General features: G+C 36.0%; 1 protein-coding gene across 1 annotated transcript in view; it reads left to right on the forward strand.

Annotated features, from left to right (window-relative positions):
* The window catches only part of LOC129234528 (adult-specific rigid cuticular protein 11.9-like), a 38,484-nt gene extending 26,605 nt beyond the window's left edge, over nt 1-11,879 (forward strand). The window contains exon 2 of the mRNA XM_054868541.1: nt 10,569-11,879. Coding sequence (XP_054724516.1) covers nt 10,569-11,009 — 441 coding nt within the window. The 3' untranslated portion in view covers nt 11,010-11,879. The remainder of the gene's footprint in view (nt 1-10,568) is intronic.
* The last annotated feature ends 9,791 nt before the right edge of the window (nt 11,880-21,670 follow it).

Below are 21,670 nucleotides of genomic sequence, written 5' to 3' on the forward strand. Positions count from 1 at the left end.
AATTGCATAAAATTTGAATTTGTTGGTTTATCAACTTGGCCCATTTTATTATTTAAACGTGACCTCCAGTGGTAAAAAGGTTCCCCACCTCTGGTGTAGAGGATTAAATTTAATTATGTGACGAGAATAGGCTAAAATATAGACATTAAAACTAGTTCATAGTATCATGGCGAATGTCACGCAGGTTTCGATTGAAACAGTTGCGGACGTTGGACAAAGTCATTGTGCATTGTGCTTTGCGGTTCTTTGCGGTTACAATTATCGTAATGGGACTACTTCTTGTTTCCAGTGAGCAAGTGAACAAACGATTTCAAAAGGAGTAAAATGTTTCCGTTGCAGTTAAAAAAATGATAAATCAATGTTATAGAATCACAAGCGTGAAAAAATTATTGTGTATTATACGCGTTTCGGGATTGTACAATGAATCCCATTCTCAATGCAATACTCACCATCAGGGTTGTCAAATTTAAAAACAGTAAATACGGGACAGGCTTCTAAAAGGGGGAGGGGCATTTTTGAGACGTCTGTTGATGATAAATCTGAAAAATTCAATCGCAACAAACCATTAAACCTCCCAAAATGTCGCCTTTCTATGTATAATAGTCGTTTTCATTGCGATTGACGACTCATGCGCAGAGATGTGCTTTTTTTTAAATTTATATTTAGAAGCTAAATAGCTTCACATACATAGGGGACTGTGTGCCAAGCGCCTTGCCTTCGGACACACACAGGGAAAGATTTACAACACAAGAGAAGGAAATAACACCCAGGGCACCGGCGGGAATCGAACCCACGACCTACGGCTTAGAAGACGAAGCTTCTACCTCAGAGCCGCGGAACCCCGAGATAAATTTCCAACATTAGTCAATGAGCAAAGAAAAAGCAACTATTCGACTTCTCATGGTCTGCCACCAAAACAAAACATACAAATCAAATCAAAACGAAAACAATTTTGGCATTCGCTGCCAGATAATTTTCTTATTTCTCATAATTTCACATTTTTTGTTTTACTTTATTTTTTCCCCTTAAAATGATGTCTCGTTCTGTAAAATATATTGTAATCAGCTAGAATACGGGACATGAGCCCTCCCGTATGGAAGTTCCCCTGGACGCGGGACACTTTTCCAAAATACGGGACTGTCCCTTGAAATCCGGGACGTCTGGCAACTCTGCTCACCACTCCCGTGTTCTCTTACCTACCACTACACGTGGTTTAGCTAATTGGATGGAGATTGAATTCTACTCTGTTTCTTCATCCAGACCAGGAATCGAAGAACCCCTGATCCAGAACTCCAGTGGCGTTGATTTGGAATGGAAACTTGCAGGACTTAGCGACCATGATGGATTTAACTTGCACTAGTCACATTAGCATACGCGGAGGCTTTTCGACCGGCAGGCAAAAAACCCGCGACTTTCCAACTACGAGTTCAACGCCTTACCAATCAGGCCACCGCAACCTTTTTTTCCCTTTCAATTCAGAGCATATTTTGCCTCTGACGTATTGCTTCATCCGCAGTATCGAAGTACATTCGAAAATTACGGCTTTAAGGAAGTTGTCATCCAATGAAAGAAAGATTTCATGGTTGAGATGTTCCATCTCAAAAATTGCAATAATCTAGCGGTTGGATTTATTCTCTTCAGACAAATTATACGGAATCCATTTACCTTCTCAGCTAAAAAAACTCTAGACCCAAAAACGAAGGGGGTTATAAGTTTAAATTGTCTATCTTCGTGTCTGTCTGTGGCACAATAGCTTCTAAGTGAATGAACCGATTTTGAAATTTCTCTCTTCGTTTGAAAGGCGCGACTTGATCGAATGTTCTTAGCTTAGGTCCCATCTTTGTATGACTGTAACTACCGATGATATTAATTGAAAATTAGAATTTTTTCCCCCACTATTTCGGTAGTGAAGACATACTTACATTAAAAATATTATCTTCAATCGAAAGATTGAATTTTTCGGCGTCTGATGGAATTTGTTGAGAATTTCTAAATTATGTAGGACTCGAATTATAACCTTTTTTTAAAAACAGATTTTAAATAAAATTCCGAACTTATATTCAAGTGATTGGAACGATTTCATCTTTGCCAATTTCTATTTATCAACAAATAAAATGTTTTAAAATTTTTTTTAGATTTTCTGACTTGATTCTTGCTTTTGCGACTAGCAAATTTTAGTAGTAGTGATTATCTTTCCTTTTGCGTGTTTCTCACGTTATCTACGAAAAATTTAAATATATTTAAATTTTTATGTGTGTTGTGAACCGTAAAATTCATCTAAATATATGAGATCGGCAAGCAGGGTGGAGAAAAATTTTAATTTAATATTTTTTACTAACATGTTTTAATCGACCGCGTCGCTGAAAGTTCTTGCCGCAAACAGGTTGCCGTAAAAAAGTTTTTTTCCGGCGTGATTGGATCTTTTGCTTGAGGGGCGCAAGATAGGTCACGATTATTCCATCTAATGTTCTAATGCATTCGGCGTATCATCTTCGGCATTTCCGAACAGCTAAAAGTTTCCAGACTTCCAAAATTTGTAAAACAAATAATTCCATGTATGCAGCAATTTCTATTCATTGGTGATTCAAACACAATCGGTGAAATAACGACATTTTTATGTCAAGCAAATTAAAAAAAAAAAAAAAAAAAAAATGGGAATCAGTGTAATAACTGCAAATAACAATGAAATTGCAGACTCGTGTTTCGATGTAAACAAAGAACCTCTTTGGATTGCAACAGAGAAAAAAATTTGCAACTCATATTGTAAAAAAACTTGAAAATTAATGATTTCTTTCATTCCGAAATGACTAGTTTTTGCATTGATAAAGGGACTACCAACACCAATTTTAGCCCCAGTTGTGCGTTTTTTAGGTAGATTTTTTATTGATTATTTTTGCATGAAGATAAAATTTTTACTTCTTATCTATTTCGTTCAATTTGCAAACATGAATTGAAGAACGTTGTGCATTAAGTTTCTCATTTTTTGCTCAATTGAGTTGTGAAAAACGCGGTCCCTAAATCACTCAAGGGTTCCACGAAACTTGCTTTTTTTTTCTTTCAAAACGTTCGAATTAGTAACTTAAAAAAAACAAGATATGAGTGAAGTACGCTTCATAATCAGTATTTTCCGAATGAATGGCTGAGAAAATATCAGCAGTGGATTAAATTATAAGTGAGTACGCTTCATAATCAGTATTTTCCGAATGAATGGCTGAGAAAACATCAGCAGTGGATTAAAAAGCCATTCATTGTCAATGTACGGCCTTCAATTATGTGAACTGTAGAATAGGGCTCTTTTATTGAAATGGCACTTGATCATTCCTTGCACCAGAAATTTAAAATGACGTCATTCAGTGAAATTATGGTACCTGATATAAAGGATGTATCTGTCGTTGTAAAAATAGCACTCATATAATTAAAATTAAAATTTTGTTTAAATCGAGTTGTAGATGTTTAGAGACATTTATATTAATTTTAAAATTATTTTTTAAAGTCGAAAAATATTTTTTTCTAACAAAATTAATTAATCTTCTTTACTAATAATAAAGCTGAAAGTCTTTCTCTCCGGAGGATATCAGGATGTCTGTGACGCTCATAGCGCCCAGACCGTTCGACCGATTTTCATGACATTTGGCACAAAGTTAGTTTGTAGCATGGGGATGTGCACCTCGAAGCGATTTTTCGAAAATTCGATGTGGTTCTTTTTCTATTCCAATTTTAAGAACAAAAATATCATAAGATGGACGAGAAAATTACGAAATTATCATAACGTGGAACAGTAACATGGGTACAAGCCGATTGGCGAGATACGAAATTATCATAATGTGGAACCGTAACATGGGTACAAGCCAATTGGCGAGAAAATTCACCATAGATTATTTGTAAATATACAGGCGAACCAAAAGACCTTTTAATTTTTCTATTACGGGCAAAGCCGTGCGGGTACCACTAGAAAATAAATAAATAAAAAGCTCTTTTATTGAAAACTAGTGGTACCCGCACCGCTTTGCCCGTAGTTGAAAATTAAATGGTCATTCGGTTCGCCTGTATATTTACAAATAATGGATGACGATTTTCTCGCTAATTGGCTATGTTCATTCTCTCTCCCATTCCCCGTCATGTTAATTTCACGTAATTTACTTGTCTATCTTATGATAATTTTGCTCCGGAAAGCGTTCTTAAAATTGAAATAGAAAAAAAACAAAATCAATTTTTTTGAAAATCGCTTCGAGGTGCACACCCTCATACTACAAACTAACTTTGTGCCAAATTTCACGAAAATCGGCCGGATGGTCTGTGCGCTATGCGAGTCACAGACATCCTCCAGACATCCAGACAGAGAGACTTTGAGCTTTATTATTAGTAAAGATAAACCATTCCAAATGTTCCATGCAAACTATACTATTAAGGACAAAACAGGAACTCCACAAAAGAAAGTCGACATTTAAAATTAATCAAATTAAGGAACGCTGAGCTAGACCATTTCGACGTAGACATATAGCGTATACCCTCAAGCTTCATAAATTTTCATATTATGACATACTATGTATATGATCATACACGCATATTATACGTAACGGATTATGGGAGTATACCCTCAGTAAAATTGATGACCCGTAGTTAAAATTGTTCTTTCAACTGCTGCCATAATGGAAAGATGAGCAGAATGAATATCTGAATTTCACGTTAAAAAGTGTGATTTTAGGATAGATGTGGTAGTGTTGTAAATAAAGGGGTTTTGAGGTGCTTTCCTGAATATTTTTCAAAATTGAAGTCAATTTTAGACTACCTTCGGTGATATTAAGGGATCGATAATTCTCCCGGAAAAATTTCAAAATTGAAGCTTTTAAAGCGTAATTTTGGCTATCTTTGGCGACTTTATGTGAGAGAGAGTGTTTTCGGATTTATCTCGGAAAATTTTTGGAATTTAAGTCTTAACGGTGCAATATTTCAGGCTATTTTTGATAGTAACGTTTGGGAAAGCATGTGGTTCGCGGCACATTCCCTGGAATCATTTTGAAATTGGAATCCTAAGAACGCGTTTTAGGCTAACTTTGATGACATTAGGAAAAGGGTTAGGGTTGGGAGGATGTCTCCAGAAACACTTTGGTATTGAAGTTTCCAAAGCGCAGTTTTAGGTTAATAAGTGGAGAAATTAGGGGAGGAGGGATATTGTTTGAAATTGAAGGCCTGAAATACACTTTCACGCTATATTTCGTGACATTAGAACAAGAATCAGGATTCCGTCGGTCTCCCCGGAAAATTTTCAAGTTTGAGGCTAAAAATGCAATTTCAAGCCATTTTTGATGATGTTTGGAGTCAGAGTAAGATATTCGGGTGTTTGTGTACGTTAAATGAGGCAGGGTTCAGAAATGTTTCCCACCAAAAATTGCTTAAAATGTAAGTTTATAAAAACCCAGGTTTGACGGCATTTCTGTTTAGGCTTCGCCTTGACTTCAATTTGCATTGCTTTTAAAGGGTTTTTTGTCATAAAAGCACGATTATTTGAGTTATCTGGAAAATAAGAGCTCCTTTTTTAAATTTTGGTCAAAATTTAAGCCATTCAAAGATTAGCCAGCAATGAAGTTTTAGATCCGCAGCCACAGGCAAAAACAGCCCAATCGGATACTTTTCACTCAATCTTGCAACACTACGCATTAAGGAGCACTGTTGTAAATAAACTGACAAGCAAAAGCAAAGTGCTAAAGATAAAAAGAAATATTTTTAAAATTTTTATTTGGTTGCATTTTTATGCATAAAATTAATGTAGAGGAACGTGAGTCAGAGTGAAATAGTCAAGATAACTTACTTTTTTCAAAATGAACAAACTGAAAATTTGTTTTGAAAATTACAGTACATAAAGAAAGAACTATATATTTTATAACAAAACTTGCATTGAAACGTATTTTTTTTTTTTAAATTTTCAGCAGTAAATTTATACCTTCCAAAAAAAAAAAAAGTCGGGGCTTCCTATAAACTACTACCTAACGGAACTGACAATCCACCAAATCCTGAGTCAAACACTAATTTAACAAAGTGCCAAATTAGTCTTTAAAACTAAACCTAATCAGTTCCGTTAGGTAGTAGTTTATAGGAGGCCCCGACTTCAAATGGTTATTAAAAATTAAGAGAATATATAATTAGTTAGGTATTAAAATAATTCATCGTATAGTAATTAAAATCAGTGTTTGTTTTATAATTAGGTGTTTAGTTTAGTTGATTTTTGTACTGGAATTGTAAAATAAATTTGATTTATACGTTTATGTAGGAACTCGTATGTAAGTATGACCAATTATTTTTTACTTTTTAGTTCCCCTTTCTTTTTTGAAGTCGGTTCTTTTTTTTATTTGAAAATAATTTACTTGATAGTTGAAATTTCAACCCTAACGCCAGTGGATTAACCCTAAACTCCAGTATATAGCGTTAATTGTTTTGGTTTCTTCGTTTTCCTAAAATGAAAGTCTTATCAGTAAAACAGTTACGTTACCGGATCGAGTTCAGTCTTGTCACGATAAAGCCTTTCCCTGCATGTTAAACATTACCAGAACATATTATCAAATTATTATGCCATGGCGCGAGTTTCATTGTTGAAACACGCGGGTTACTCAATCATAGACTAATATTTATATCAGGATAAACACTGCACTGAGTACTAGTAGGTCTCAATTGATATTTAAAATGTTAATAACAAGAATTTCAATTAATAATGACAAAAATAGTTTTTGACTTACTGCAAAATATTACAATATGAGTATCAATTTTTGAAATATACCTTGTATTATCCATAGATCTTAAAATAGAGAGTAGATGAGCCTTTCTCCTCTTTTTCTCCTCAAAGCGCGCTTCAACATCCCAAGTAGGACATCACGTGATCATGGGACACCTCACAGAAGCATCTCTTTCCCTCATCGAAGAGAACCGTTTTTTTGTCGCGATCTTTTGTGCAACTAAAAGCGAAATAGAAGCATTAAATAGTTTCCCATTCTAACTTTTGAAGCAGACGCACAAGCTATTCAAGCTTTTTTTTTCAATCAGTATTTAAAATACTGAGTAGAAACAGAAGCATTTAACATTAATTAAAGAAGAAAACAATCTCAAGCATAAATAAACCTTCCAAGCTTTTTCTAGATATATTGATTCAATGCATAGTTTGAATATAACTTTTGAAGTCAGTGCAATAATTATACATGAAACCACATGTCCCATAAGTCAGTTAGAAAAGCAAATGAAAGTATTCTTGAATCTACTACAATTCTTGCAATTAAATAATATTTTCATGCGTTGCACGCTACAATATATTAGTGAAACAATAACTTTGGTTTGTTCATGATTTTTAGCCAACTTCAATAAACTTTTTATAAGTACGTAGTATTGATAAGTATTCAGAAAATGAGTTTATTTGTTGAGCCATTCCATTTCGTGTCAGGCAGAGCCTGTCACATGACTATCACTGATTTTTTTTAAAAGCATTACAGCAGTTACAACTGAAGGGCTTATGAAATATTCCGAAAGGATTTTGCAAGATTTTCTTTTTCCGGTTACAGAAGTCAGGTTGAAAAAAAAAATGAACGAAACATTAGATTTGAAATGGACTCTACTTCAAAACTATTTAACCAATTGGAATAATTCCTTTTCTACATTTTAAAACCTATGAATTATCCAAGCATCGTTTTTGAAAATTTAGCTGGTTTATTGATGATATTTTTCTGTTGAAAAAACTACATGTTTACCGATTTTGTAATTTAACTCTATATGGAAAAGAATCATTTTTTTTTTTTCTAAACGGAGGTGAAAGTCTGAAGTCCTTACAAGGTAGTTTTATAGCATATTTTATTACAACATTTGGATTCATACAACGTAGGAAAATAAATTGAAATTTTAAAAATTTTCAAAAATTTTCGACTATCGATATTGTTTGGGGAATGGAGAAGAGATTCCAGGGTTGTCTCCGTAATGGTTTTTTTTAAAATAAAGTCTAATTAATAATAATCATAGTAAAAACGAAAAAGTTTGAATTGTCATTAGCAACTTATGGGTAAGGAAGGCTCTTCCCGGAAAAAAATCTCAAGCTGATGTCTTAAAGACGCAAATTAAAGCCATCTTTAGCAAACCTAAAGCGAGGGGTTTGGGTTCTCTCCCAGAAATTTTGCAAGGTTTAAAACATTTCTAAACGACTTTTAAAATGTTATTTCAGACTTCTTTTTTATTGACTTAGGAGGAACGAAAGAGTTCGGAGGTTCTCCCAGTATCCTTTTTTTAAAGCTATTTTTGAACTGATGAAATCATAAGAACTCAGTCCTGAACTTTCTTTTGGAATTTCAGAAAATGATCTCCGAATTTTTTTTTTCTAAATCGGAGTCTTAAAACGCAGTTTTAAGCTATCTGGGGGGATTCTCTTCCTGATTACCCCCTCAAACTAGAGTCGTTATAGCACAAATTTAGGTAATTTTTGAAATTAACGGAAGAAGGGAGTGCGTTCGTGGACTTTCTCCCGGAAAATTTTCAAGATTTAAGTTTTGAAACTGAAATTTTAAGCAATATTTAGTGACGTTAATGTTCGGGTAATCTCACCCAGAATGTTTTGAAATTGAAATCTTAACGTTGAGGCAATCTTTGATGATGAAAAAAATGCGGGGGCAGTCGCCCAGCCTCCCTCTTATCGCCACCACTGATAACAATTCTTTAAATCTTTCTTTGCGTTAAACTGTTTCTTTTTTTTTTCTCTATTTTAAATATATTGAGCCGAACCATGCACTTTTCTCCACTGAGCAATGATTTTCAGGACAATATTTTTCATTAAAAAAATTACATGTGGAAATATTTCGGCAGCCCCTATGAAGCCCTATTATCTAGACGTCCTATATATATATATATATATATATATATATATATATTATATATATATATATATATATATTATATATATATATATATATATATATATATATATATATATATATATATATATATATATATATATATATATATATATATATATATATATATATATATATATATATATATATATATATATATATATATATATTCAACATTCAAACTAAAGAACCATGAAGCATGGTTTCGTATAATCAGGGCAGCCGAGAGACAAGGTGTGCTCCATGTTACTTTTGTTGCCGGTCCCCCCTCTAATTATAGTAATTTGACTCTATGCACAATACTTTTAATATGAGCCGGGCTCATAGTTTCCGACTAGGCAAACATACCCACTCTGCGGCCTAGTGAAATAGTGTACTGAATACTCTTTTTTTGCCTTAAAATGTGTTTGAAGCTTACATTTCCGCGACCCCTACTTAGATGATCTTAATAAAAGAATCATGGATGCTCCTAAATTGTATTTTAAGATTACATTTTCTATTCAAATTTTAAAGAAAAGATACTTTTCGTCACTATTATTTCCATTGTTCATTTATATAACTACTATTTTAATTTTTTTAAACAACGAAGAGTTTGCCTTTTACTTTGTTTGTTGCATCGCTAAAATGAAATTGGCGGCCTCACTTCTGAAAAACTGGGGGGATGTAGCCCCCTCCCCCCAACCCCCTCCCCTTGACGTCGGCCCTGAGTAAATCACCATCTTGGGGGGAAAAGTCAACTACAAGGCCTAGAAAAGCTCAGATTCCAACAGGTAGAGATTACTTACAGAACATCTTCAGACAGCACTGGCATTTAAACAATGCTTTGCATTGTCATATTATTCTTGCCCGAGAGAAGGGAGAAGGGAGTCTCGTCGATGCCCCATGATCACGTGATTTGTGGAAGAATCATGATGACCCCACTTTCTTCGGGCGAAATACACTGTGTTGTAGGAGAAAGGCCCATCTATCCCTTTAAAGATCTATGGTATTATCATATTCTTCGATTTTCAGCAGTAATTTTTTCTTAGTTGTAATAGACTACATGTGTTACTACATATTTAAAATATTACTAGGTAAGTGGCGCTAAAAGCCGAGTAAATATTTCATCATTTCACTTTGCCCCGCTCTTTCACTTTGTCTCACATTCCCCTACATGACTTTTATGTAACAGAGTAATACAAAATCATAATGAAACTATCCCCATATCCCCAACCACAAATGTTTGACGGGTGCCAGACGAGCCCAGTAAAAAATATTTTGCTGTGTTTGTATATTTTATACATAGATACATAGTTTGTATCTATGTCAGAAGCGGATTATTTGTGTGCTATTGCATATTCGTGTGCTGCATTCCTTTTAAGTCTTAGTTAGGGAAGTTAAGCAAAACCTGAAATCTGACTCACTCCTGCCGGCTCTCGCCAATCATTTGAAGTTCATAAACAATGTCTGTTTTGACTTTAACGAAATTTATTAAGATTTCGATTCTCGTCAATATTTTCAATTGTCACAAATTTTTTGACACCAGAAGCTAAGCGCTAATATATTTTGGCCTTGCCGATATTTCTAGAATGAAACCATTGTTGCCCAAAATTTAGCGACCGCACCAAAATCCGAAATATACCTGGTTATGCTGTATGACTTATTTTTTTTGTAATACCTTGTGCTAATGTCTGATTTATTTCTATCAAACAGGTGTGGATTCTGGTTTGTATGCTGTTCTTGAGCCAGTTGTCCCGAAGTGCTACTATTACTCGCCGCAGCACCACAGCTGGCATCTACGGTCGTGTGGTCCCGATACCAGCCGGTACGAAGGCTCACTACAACATCCAGAACTTTGCCGGACCGGGGACTTATAAGTTCGGTTACGATACTGGTTCCGGCCCCAACCAGTCTTTCCGGCAGGAAGAAAGAGGCCCCGACGGGATGGTAAAGGGGCGCTACGGGTATGTGGAACCCTCCGGTGCTCTGAGAGTCGTGGAATACACAGCCGATTCGGCCGGATTCCACATCGTCAAGACCAGAACAATGGTGCCGGACATGAAGCCAAAGCCAGCCGTTAAAGTAAGGACTCCGTTCGTCGGTCCTCTTCCGCCGTTCATACCGACAAGTTATGTCGTGAACTTAGCTGGATGATGGAAATACAGAAACTTAATATGCAGAATTTTTCTGCAATTTACTTCATCAAGGTAGCTGGAAAACCAGCCGTCAAAGTTAGGATTCCGTTTGTCGGTCCTCTTCCGCCATTCATACCGATAAGTTATGTCGTCAACTCAGCTGGATGACGGAAATAGAGAAGCGGTTATGGTGACGTTTCCTAACTTCACCAATTTTGTGGGGTGATTTTCCTTTGAGGCATAAGAGCATGCTATATTGACTTTTCATAATGTGATTTCATACACTCCAGTTGCGTTATGATTTGATGAAGGCTTATGTGTTATGTTATACAAAGTAAAAACTTATTTGCTTGAATGATGTGCTAGTCGAGTGTTAGAACCTACTGAGCTGACATTTCATACGCATTTGTACCATCAATCTATCGGCTATACGATGAGCTGTTGATTGATACATCAAAAGTTATCGCAGTGATTTTTCAGTTTCCTCATTCAATGAAGTGTTAGCTAAGCTGAAAAATTTTTCTGTGGGAATTTTTTCCTCACATCTACATTGACATTAATTTACGAAAGCAATAACTTGTTTGTCGCACTTCACAATGTAAAATTGGAATCATTGTTGAGTTGAAATGAAACACAGAGGTTAGTGCCTGTGAACCCGTGATAAAGAAAACTAAGACTACTGCCGGCGACTAGAAATGACTGTTAATTGTTAAACTATCAATAAAATCAAAACATCCTTGCCAACTGTAAATGGTAGCAACTTCTTAATCTAAATTTCAGCATTTTTTTTATTTATTATTTTTTTTTGATTAATATACTGCCAGGCGGGGGGAGTTGCTAAAAATAACAGATGTGCTAATTTTATGTACATAATGTGTAGCATAAAAATTCAAAGGTTTCTATGAGCATCTTCAATTTATGCGTATTGTAACTCCAATATAACTGTGATATTAAAAATATTTCGAACTATTTATGCTTTTTTGGTTATTATTCAATCAGCGCTCCCTTTAACGAGTAGTCAACTGGATCTTATCAAGTGGTATGTTTTTTGTGCTGATGGTGCTGCATGAAGCGCAGGGCCGATCCTAGCAGGTGTGCAGAGTGTGCGCCGCACAAGGGCGGCCAAAGCAAGGGGCGGCCGCAGGCCGCATCACATAGTTCTTATAATCAAGCAAAATTCCTCTAGAATTTCTCACAAGATAACTTATAATTAGCAGAATAAATATGCTGATTTTTAAATGTTCAATTGTCAAAGTATGTGTCAATTTCCTGACAGCATAACATAGTTTAAGAAAAATAGAAAGTTAGGGAACATTGTGTTGGTTTATTGTCCATTAATATCTACTCTTAACACATGCTTCATTTGGTTGCTAAGTTTGTGACAGAACCGGTAATCAGGCATGGATACAGAAGAGGGGAAAGGCCCCCTTCTGAAGCATGAAATGGTGTCGTCTGAAAGGAGTTCCGAGGGCGGCCACTAATGTTTACCCCCCAAGCTTTTATAGACCTAAACAATGAAGACATATTTTATTTATTAAAAAAAAGCTATACTGATTAGATACTCTCGCAAGCATTTCAAACAACAAACTATGTAACAAACTCTGTGGTTAACAATCGTGGATGCGTGGAGAAAAAGTGGACAATTAGGACTCCCTTGAGAATAACATATATGAATGACGAACTAAAATAGTGTACTTTTCTCCCTTTACGACAATTTTTCCGATTAAAATGTTGAATGAACTGCCAGGTTTCAGATCAGGTAGGAGGACAGGGCCCTTGCCCCGGGAAGCAAATTTAAATATAGCTCCTAAACGAAGATCCAAAAGGATGCCATGACCTCCTTGACGAAACTAAAGAGGGCTTAAAATTGCGTTTCTAGGACTTTAATTTCGGAAAATTTCGCTGGTTGAACCATCTATCTTAAGGACCCAATTAAGTCTCTGATTCACCTCTTCCACCTTAACTTAATCAAACATAGCCTAAAAATGTTGACGCCAAAATCCAAAACGTGTTTTCAGACGACAGCCCATCCTATCATCAAACGTCATATAAAATTGCTTTGGCATTTTTCGAAATATTTGCAGTGGAGGACCCTGAAATCCATTCACAAACATTACTACCAAAGACAGTCTCAATTAGCGTCTTTAGATAAGCCCCTAATTCCACCCCCTTTCACTTAACGTATTGAAAAACAAACTAAAATTGCGTTTTACAAACATCAGTTTCAAGAACTTTTGGGGAAAGACCCCGGATCCCCCTTTTCTCCAACGCAATCATTATACCTGAAAATTTCGCTTTTAGACGGTTCCGTGGAGCCACAGCTTCCTGCCTAAACTAGCCTGAAATTGATTTCAGTTTCAAAAACACAGTTCGTGAGGGCACACTGAACCCCCGCCCGCTCTTAGTCCCATCGTTATCAAACAATGCTTAAAATACGATTTTGGGACTTATATTTCTAAAGAATTCCGGAGGAGAACTGCTAGGTTTATGTAACTTTTCATGGCGCTAGGGCATATCCATCAATCGTCGAGGTGAGGTGGACAAAAGTCTATAGTTATATTTTTCAGATATTAATGTTGAAAAATATCCGAAAGATCCGTAGAAGCTACCCAGTTTTGTTAACGTCACCAAAGATAATATAAAATTGCGATTTTAGAAATATCCGCTTAAGTGCCCTAAAATCCTCCTCAAAAATAGCCTATAATGGATTTCAGTTCCGAAAAATATTTTGGTTCTGAATATTTTCACGTTTCCCCTATTGTTTTCAAATCTAGTCAAAAACGGGTTTTTGAAAAAATAGTGCCTGGAAATTGTCGGAGGAAAGCCACCAGATCCCCTACCGTCATCAAAGACGGCCTAAATTTGCGTTTTAAACTTATATTTCGAAATCTTCCGATGGGAGACGATTGAATCTCCCTCCCTCTTGCAACGTCAACAAAGGGAACCCAAAATTGCGGGTTTAAAATTTCAATTTCGGAGATTTTTCGGGAAGAACGCCGATCCTTCCTAAGCTACGGTCTTAAAAAATAGCTTCAAATTGAATTCAATTAGAAAGAATTTTAGGAAAGAACTGCAACATTACTTTCACCTAAAGTCTCGAAAAAGTTCCTAAAATTGCGATATTTGACATCAATTTCGAAAATTTCTCCATGCACCTTGAATATACTTGACTCTTTTGTCCTTGCAACCAAACACAACTAAAGATTAACTAAAATATTTTTCATACGCCAATTTCGACAATTTTCTCGGAGGAATCCTCCTCTCCTGAACCCCTGACACCTCCCCCTTAATCCGTCCCTTCTCTGATGTCACCGAAGAAAGATTATAAAATGCGTTTTTACGACTAGTAAATTTTGGTATCTATTACTTTCTTCAAAGATATTAATTGTACCTAAGGAGTTTCTTACTATAAAAAATTTCTTCCTTTTTATAAGATCATTCTTCTGTTTCCCCCTCCCCCTTTTTTAAATTCGAAGTTGGCATAGAAATTTAAAGAAAGATTTATATAGACGTTAAAGATTAGTCAAAATATGCAAATTACTCTTGAGGGGCGGCACATTAGGTCTTTGCACACGGGCGGCCGACACCCTAGGATCGGCCCTGATGAAGCGGTCAGTACAATACGTGCCAAATTTCGAACCTGCGTTAATAGTTCTACTGTAACAAGCGGTATTTACAGGCCTCACCGAAACCCAACCCCATAAAAAAAGAGAAATAAAGGAGAGAAAGATGGAACACATTTTTACACATTGGTCCAATATGTAGAGTTCTCTTAAAAACAAAGAAAGAAAAGAGTGGACAATTTTAACTATGGGGTACTGAATCCCCATTCAGTACATTTCCATGCAAATGGGTTACTTTGCCTCGTTTGAAAAGCGATATATATATTAATTCGTGCCTGTTTTCTGATTTTTTTCTACATGATCCCTGCCCGCGTTTCTTTTTCTTTTGAGCTCAATCTCTTTTCACAATACGAAATTTGTCACTTCTTAAAGTCTGCCTGGATCCTACTTAGTCAGCCCTGAGTTCACTCATAAACTTCTTACGACAGTGTGAAAATGCAAAAAACTTAAATGCATAGCATTGAAATTGCATGGTAATTAACCCTGAAATATATATGTTGTGCTTATGCCAACAACACAAAAGTTAATGACAGCAAAACAGATTGTATATTCATTTATTTTTTCCCTCCAATGAGAATGATGGAGAGAAAACCTTTTTTAAATTGTTTGTTGATATCTCATGAGTTCCAGGAAGATGGGTAGCCCTTTTCGTCAACAACTCTCTACCTTTTAGCTTAATAGTGTTATTAGGAATGCCAAATAAAATGAGAGTAGTGATAGGCTGTTTGCAGGCCGGAGATCGAGCTCAAGTCCCCGATATGAAACACAATGGCTCTAACCATTAAACAACATTGGGTACAGCATAACAGGCAATTCTCATCCTCCGAGAAGATTAGTCAAAATGGGTTCCCTAGAATTTTTTTTTTTTTTGAAGATCTAGTTACCTCTTTGAACGCTAGCTTTTGTACAATTTTAGATAGGATGCAGTTGCAGTGACAGAAAAACACATAGATTTAAGAAAAAAAAACCTAATTCAGAGGTGTCCACAAAGACGCACAGTTGAAATTTTTCGAATGTGTTTTGGAGGATATTTGTTTTTAGGCGGGTTAATTCTTAAGGGATGTTTGTGGAGCATAAAAGGGGTACACCATCGCTGTTGGGAAAATGGGTAGCTCTTAGAAAAATTTAAAATATACTGTAACATATTCTAATTCGTAACAGAGAAAAGAAGTCATTTTTTTTTCACAGCTAAGTTGTCCAAAATTCCATCAAATTCATTTCCCTAATTTCAAAACAATCCATTTTATCACTCACTTTTGAACGGAACAGCCCATTAGTTTATCAAACTAGACATTCGCTTACTTTACTTTCAAGCGACGAAGTCTTTATTTTATTTTATTTTTTAGCTGTTTCGCTCAGACATGTTTAATTTTATGAGCTCTGCTGAAAAGAAGAGGGGAACAAAAAACATTCCAGACCGTCCTAATGACAAGATTCCGGCGCGGGTGCTTTCGCCATTTTCCATATCGTTCGCCCATCACCCAACGTTTCCCACGCTCGCTCTGGCATCTTCTTAATCTCCGCCACCCCCCTGACGTCTCCTTATTTTTTTAACCCCAGGCTGCGAAATGGATTTGTGCGGTAATAGGGCAGGTGAAAAGGCATTCTAAGATGACCTCCGAGATCATTCTTTTTCTACCCCCCTTGTTCTTCGATGTCAGGGCGGGGCTGAAGAGAGGGAGAACACAGAATTCCATTCCGAGAAACAGGTAGGAAGAAAGGAAAAAAATTACTATTTCACGATTTTTTTTTAGTGCGCGTGAAATACGCGCCTCTTTACCACAAGTGGTTCCAGCGGTCATTTTGTGGCCCTCTGTATTCCGAGAGCTATTCGAAACAGAACCGAAACAATTGCTTCTCAAAGTATTTTGCTAACTACAAAACCGTTTTTCTTTTACCCTATAGATATTCCCTAAGTTACGCTTAAAAACATCGTTTTAAAACTTTTACCTGTTTTTTTCTTTTAAATTTGTCACCTTCTAAAAAAAATAAATAATAATGAAGAAAAATGAATATTTCGTGTATATACATACCGAAAAAAAAAAAAGAGTAATATCTGCACTTCAGCGCCAGAGGAACGTAAGTCACATTATGATAATTTTAAAGTACGTAGAGAGGAAAAACTTTTTTCTGCCACATGTAAAGGATAGGACGCGCGCTTTTTTAAATTGAAAAGGATTTTTTTTTTTAAAAAATTACGTTAACATGACTCGATGTGGGATAGGCTTTTACATACAATCAAGGGCGCCCATATAGGGGGGGGGGGCTAGAGGCGGCTCGAGCCCCCCCCCCCCTTAGAAATTGGAACTCCCTTGCTTTTAGTACTCTTTTCTTTGCAAAAATATAAAAACATTTCTTCTCCATCCATTAATGAATAATTTATTAAAAATGTCAAACATTAATAACTCTAATCTGTACTGAAATCGGTTTCTATGGGGAAAATATCCTGCTAAACCACGGGGAAAATATCTGAGCCCCCTTTAAAATTTTGCATAGGGTGCCTTTGCACTAATAAACAGAAAATCACAGTTTTTGGACTTATGTACCTCTGGCTCTGAGGTACAGATATTGCGATTGTGTATTATTTCAGAAATTCGTCAAATCTTATGTGGTGCAAATCCCAATGCAAGCCGTAATACTGGACTGACAATATTTGGTCTTTTTTCGCTTTCTCACTCTTTTTTAACGAGACCTTTAATTCAAGAAATACTAAATATTGGAAAGGTTTGAGTGAAGCTTTTAATCAGTATTTTCTGAATGAAGAGTACAGAAAATATCGTAGTGAATTGTGGGTTAAAAGCAAATTTACTGTCAATATACAATCTGAGACTTAAATTATTAGTACAAGAATGTGATTTTTTTTCCTTTGTTGAAATATAAATAAGAGAGAGAGAAATGATCTACCCCCCCCCCCCTTTGCAGAGGTGCACTGAGGTGGAAGGGAAAACCCACCAGAATTCTTGATTTTAAGTTATATTTAGAATCCTAGCAAGGAAATATAGTCCTAGTACATACACATTAAAATACTCTTATGATCGAAACTTCTTCTCCTCCCCCACGGGAAAATTCTGGCTGCGCTAGTGCTCTTCTTGTAACAGAAATTTAAATTTAATGCAGCTTGTGTAATTTCTGTACAATTTAAAGATGAATATTCTCAATTGTCACTGTTTGTTGGCACTTTTATTATTTGCAACACTGCAACTAGTGGTTCTAAACTTCAATAGTCCCATGGGTAGTCGAGACCTTTTAGTAAATAGACAAGTGTTGGAACAGGATGTGTACAAACAACTTCTGCCGTAGCCTCTGATAGGATGCAAACAGCATTGCATCTTCGTTGGCTATGTTTTTGCCCGTTTACTTCAAAATTCGCACAATCAGTGGCTTGCAGCTGAGTTTTGCATGTAGTTATATTACAACATGTTTGCTTCGCCCTAGATCCGGCACTGGAGTTACAAGAGAATAACCTGCAATGATACCAGATAGTCCGGTTATCACACCCAGAGACTGCAATAGTATTCTTATTAGAACTCATCAGTCTGGAATAGTGATGTGAACAACCGAGCTGGAGGCAGATTTCAACTCAATGGAGCTGAGAGTGCCAACAAACTGGTAGATAAATAAAATTTATCTCAACAGTGAGTGTCCACAGCATGGTGCGGATCGACTTGTGACAGGTTATACAGCATGTAGCTCTATAACACTGCATGAAGTACATGGCTGGTGTTAAGGCTAATGTATGCCCTTATGTGCGGTAGTGATGTGAAAATTGTATTACACCAATGCATTTGTATTTTTAAATCTCAGACTCGTTTACGCAGGGCCAACAAGAGACCATGTCAGCCTAGTCGAAAACTAGGGGTCTGTTCCTTTGAGGGGTCACAGCTCAGAGTTTTATGAGGAAAGTGGGGGCAGGCGAATAAACTAACAACAGGTTCGCCTTGGCTCTCGGCTGCCCTACCTTTACCCCAAAAGCAAACAGTCTGGAGGGAAAATGATTCCAAATTCTAGAATTTCAAAGCTTCCAACTCTTATCTCCCAACCCAAAATTGGTCCGACACTGCAACCCCGGTTATAAGCAAACCTTCACCTCCACATAAAAAATTTCTCATTATGCTACGGCGCCCAAAAAAATCTCTTGTATGTCCATTTCCAAGGCTAGCAGGCTCCTTGTGAGCCAGCATCAGAGTTTTTGTTCGGCACAGGGTTGTCCGAAGAGGAGGACGAGCTGGGCATCCACCCCGGGCGGGAGCGAAGACATGAGAACGCGTCCTAAACTGAGCTTTAGCTGTATCAAAATGTATTTTTTTTTTTTTACCCTTTTATTAAGTAGTTTACTTAAATAATTCTTAAAATACTGACACATTCCTCTCTCTTTTGATAAAAGGAAAGATAACATGGTCTTGGTCAGTCTCTTCGGACGACCCTGCCCCTGCTTCCCTACCCTGTATGGCCTTGGTCAGGCCTGGATCTACGTACTCGCAGACCCTGCAGTGTGTGTGTGTGTGAACAGCGAGGGGGGGGGGGCGTGCCACTAAAATGCCCCCAGCCCTTAGTGACATAAAAATTTAGTAGGCAGTTAGCGGCCCTACTGATTTTTTGCAGGGGCCCTAAAATTTATATATCCGGGTCTGGTCCTGTTCATAATACGTTCTTTCATTGTTCGTATTACAGTACATGTAGGTGTAATTAGTTTTTATAATTTTGTGTTTGAATAAAATTTCTTTTTTGAAGCTACAATTCTTTCAGAGTAGCAAGAAATTAGTTTACAGTTTACCAATGAAAAAACAATTGACTTGCGTTAATAACAAAGAAGACATACTGCAATCAAACCCGTTTAAACGAAATCAAAGAGACCTTTTATGATCTAGATGAACTAAAATAAGTAAAATACAGTAAAAATGTGTTTAGTTGAAGTAAAAAGAACTTATTTCTGCACATTGTGTATCACCATTTCAAAATTGGATGTATCTTATAAATGTGATTATTTGCAACTATTCTGGAAATTGATTTTAACTTTTGAATTTAAACTTGAACATAACCAAACTAATAACAAAAATCTCATTTTGCTTTATAAGTAAACATATTTTCCTTTCTACTTGTGCTAATGTATTCAACTTGGGGAAACAAACATGTTCAAATCAAACAGATATTACAATGGGCAATTTAAATTCAAAATTCTCTAAGTATAATTCAGTTGTTGTTGTGAGCAAATTATTTGAAAATCTTTGACCCTCATCAGATTCATTCTCATCGGATGATTATCAAATCGTCTTTTTCCTTTAAACATCATACGTTCTATTCAAAACAAATACAAAAAAATACAATATGCATGTGAAGCATATGACGCATTTCTTAAACGGCAACATTTTTTATTCAGTTTGCTTTCTTTTCCAATTGTAGAGCTAAAAGTTGAAAAAAAATAGCACGGAATAATCCATTACGCGAGGGAACGTGAATTCAACATCAAAACAAATACAGTAAAACCTGTTCAGTTGACCACCCTTGGAAGTTGACCACCTGTTTATGTTGACCGCTTTTGTCAAGAAGGGAATTAGCCCTATCTCATATAATAAAGGAAAACCTCTGTAACTTGACCACCTCTCTATCTTGACCACTAATGTACACCAAATTTAGTTTGGAGTATTGTAAAAAAACCCTTTGTAAGTTGAACAATTGGTTTATTTTTTAAAACTTTCTTCAGCAATTACTTTATATATTATTTATTTATTTATTTATCTTTTTTTTTTTTTTTTTGATAGCTTTCCAAGAAAATTTTTAATGCTTTTAATGACAGACTAGCATTTTACTAATTAAATAAAACCGCAGCATAAAGCTTATGCTGCTGTATATTCTCCAAACTTGTTTTTCATTCGTTGTTCTATTTAAGATAGCCTACTCTCTGTTCAAAGAAAATAGGTGTCAGTACAAAAGTAAAAAGTATTTTCTTTCAGTTGCAATATGTTGTCGCAACACTGGAATTGTGCTAAAGAGCAGGCCCGGATCTATAAATTTTGGACCCCCTGGGGGGCAGCAAAATATGTAGGGCCTCTCCCTAGTAGCAAGCAGTGTCTATTTGTAAAGTTAACAAATCTTAGTGCTACTTTTTTTCATTTTCTGGATTCCCGCACTGCGGTTACGCAGATCTGGGCCTGCTAAAGAGTAAAGTTACATATTTCTGGTTCAAGAGATTAAAAGATAGGATATTTTAATTTTACCTTTATTAACTGGGAGAGTCGAACTTGTTGCTATAAGTTTTATATAAAAAGGCTTCAAAAAGAAAGTAACTGAACTTGAGATTAATAAAAAGTATGAAATATTGAAACTCAATGAAAATTAATTGAGAAGCGAGAAAACCTGAGAAAATTAGCTGGGCAAATATGGAATTTCTAGAATTAGTGTCTAATAGAGTTGAAAACAAGGAAATAATGACAAAAATATTTGAATAGTATTTTTAATTAGTGTTTCATAATGTTAAACAATGAAAGTGAGTTGAACAGAAGGAGTAAGGGTGAATTCGTCAAAAAATGAATACATGGTGCAAGAAATGCAAAAAAAAAAAAAAAAAAAATTAATTGGAATTTTGACATCTTGAATTCAAACTATGTTTTTTGCAATCACGAGTGTGTGTATGTAAGCGTATGTGTTTGTGTGTGGGGTATGTGTGTTTGTGTGTAGGGGGTAGGTGTATGCGTGTGTAGTCATGTGCGTTTGTGTCTGTGTGCTGGCATAAGTGTGTGGGTAGTTGTGTGTATGTTTTTGTGTGTGTGTATGTGTAGGTGTCTGTATGTATGCATGTGTGTATGTGTTTGTGTATGTGTGTATGTGTTTGTGTATGTGTGTGTATGTGTTTGTGTATGTGTGTGTATGTGTTTGTGTGTATGCGTGCGTGTGTGTGTGTAGTTGTGTATGTATGCACGTGTGTGTAGGACATGGATGCAACTTGGAGACGGCTTTCGCTACAGGAGCAGCATCGTGAGGAGCCGGTCGACGGTGATGGTGCGGAGGGTGGCGGTGGGAAAATAAAATGATAGGACGCCAAAAACAGTCAAATGAAAGC

The sequence above is a fragment of the Uloborus diversus genome, chromosome 1 (genome assembly GCF_026930045.1).
Source record: "Uloborus diversus isolate 005 chromosome 1, Udiv.v.3.1, whole genome shotgun sequence".
NCBI classification, from domain to species: Eukaryota; Metazoa; Arthropoda; class Arachnida; order Araneae; family Uloboridae; genus Uloborus; species Uloborus diversus.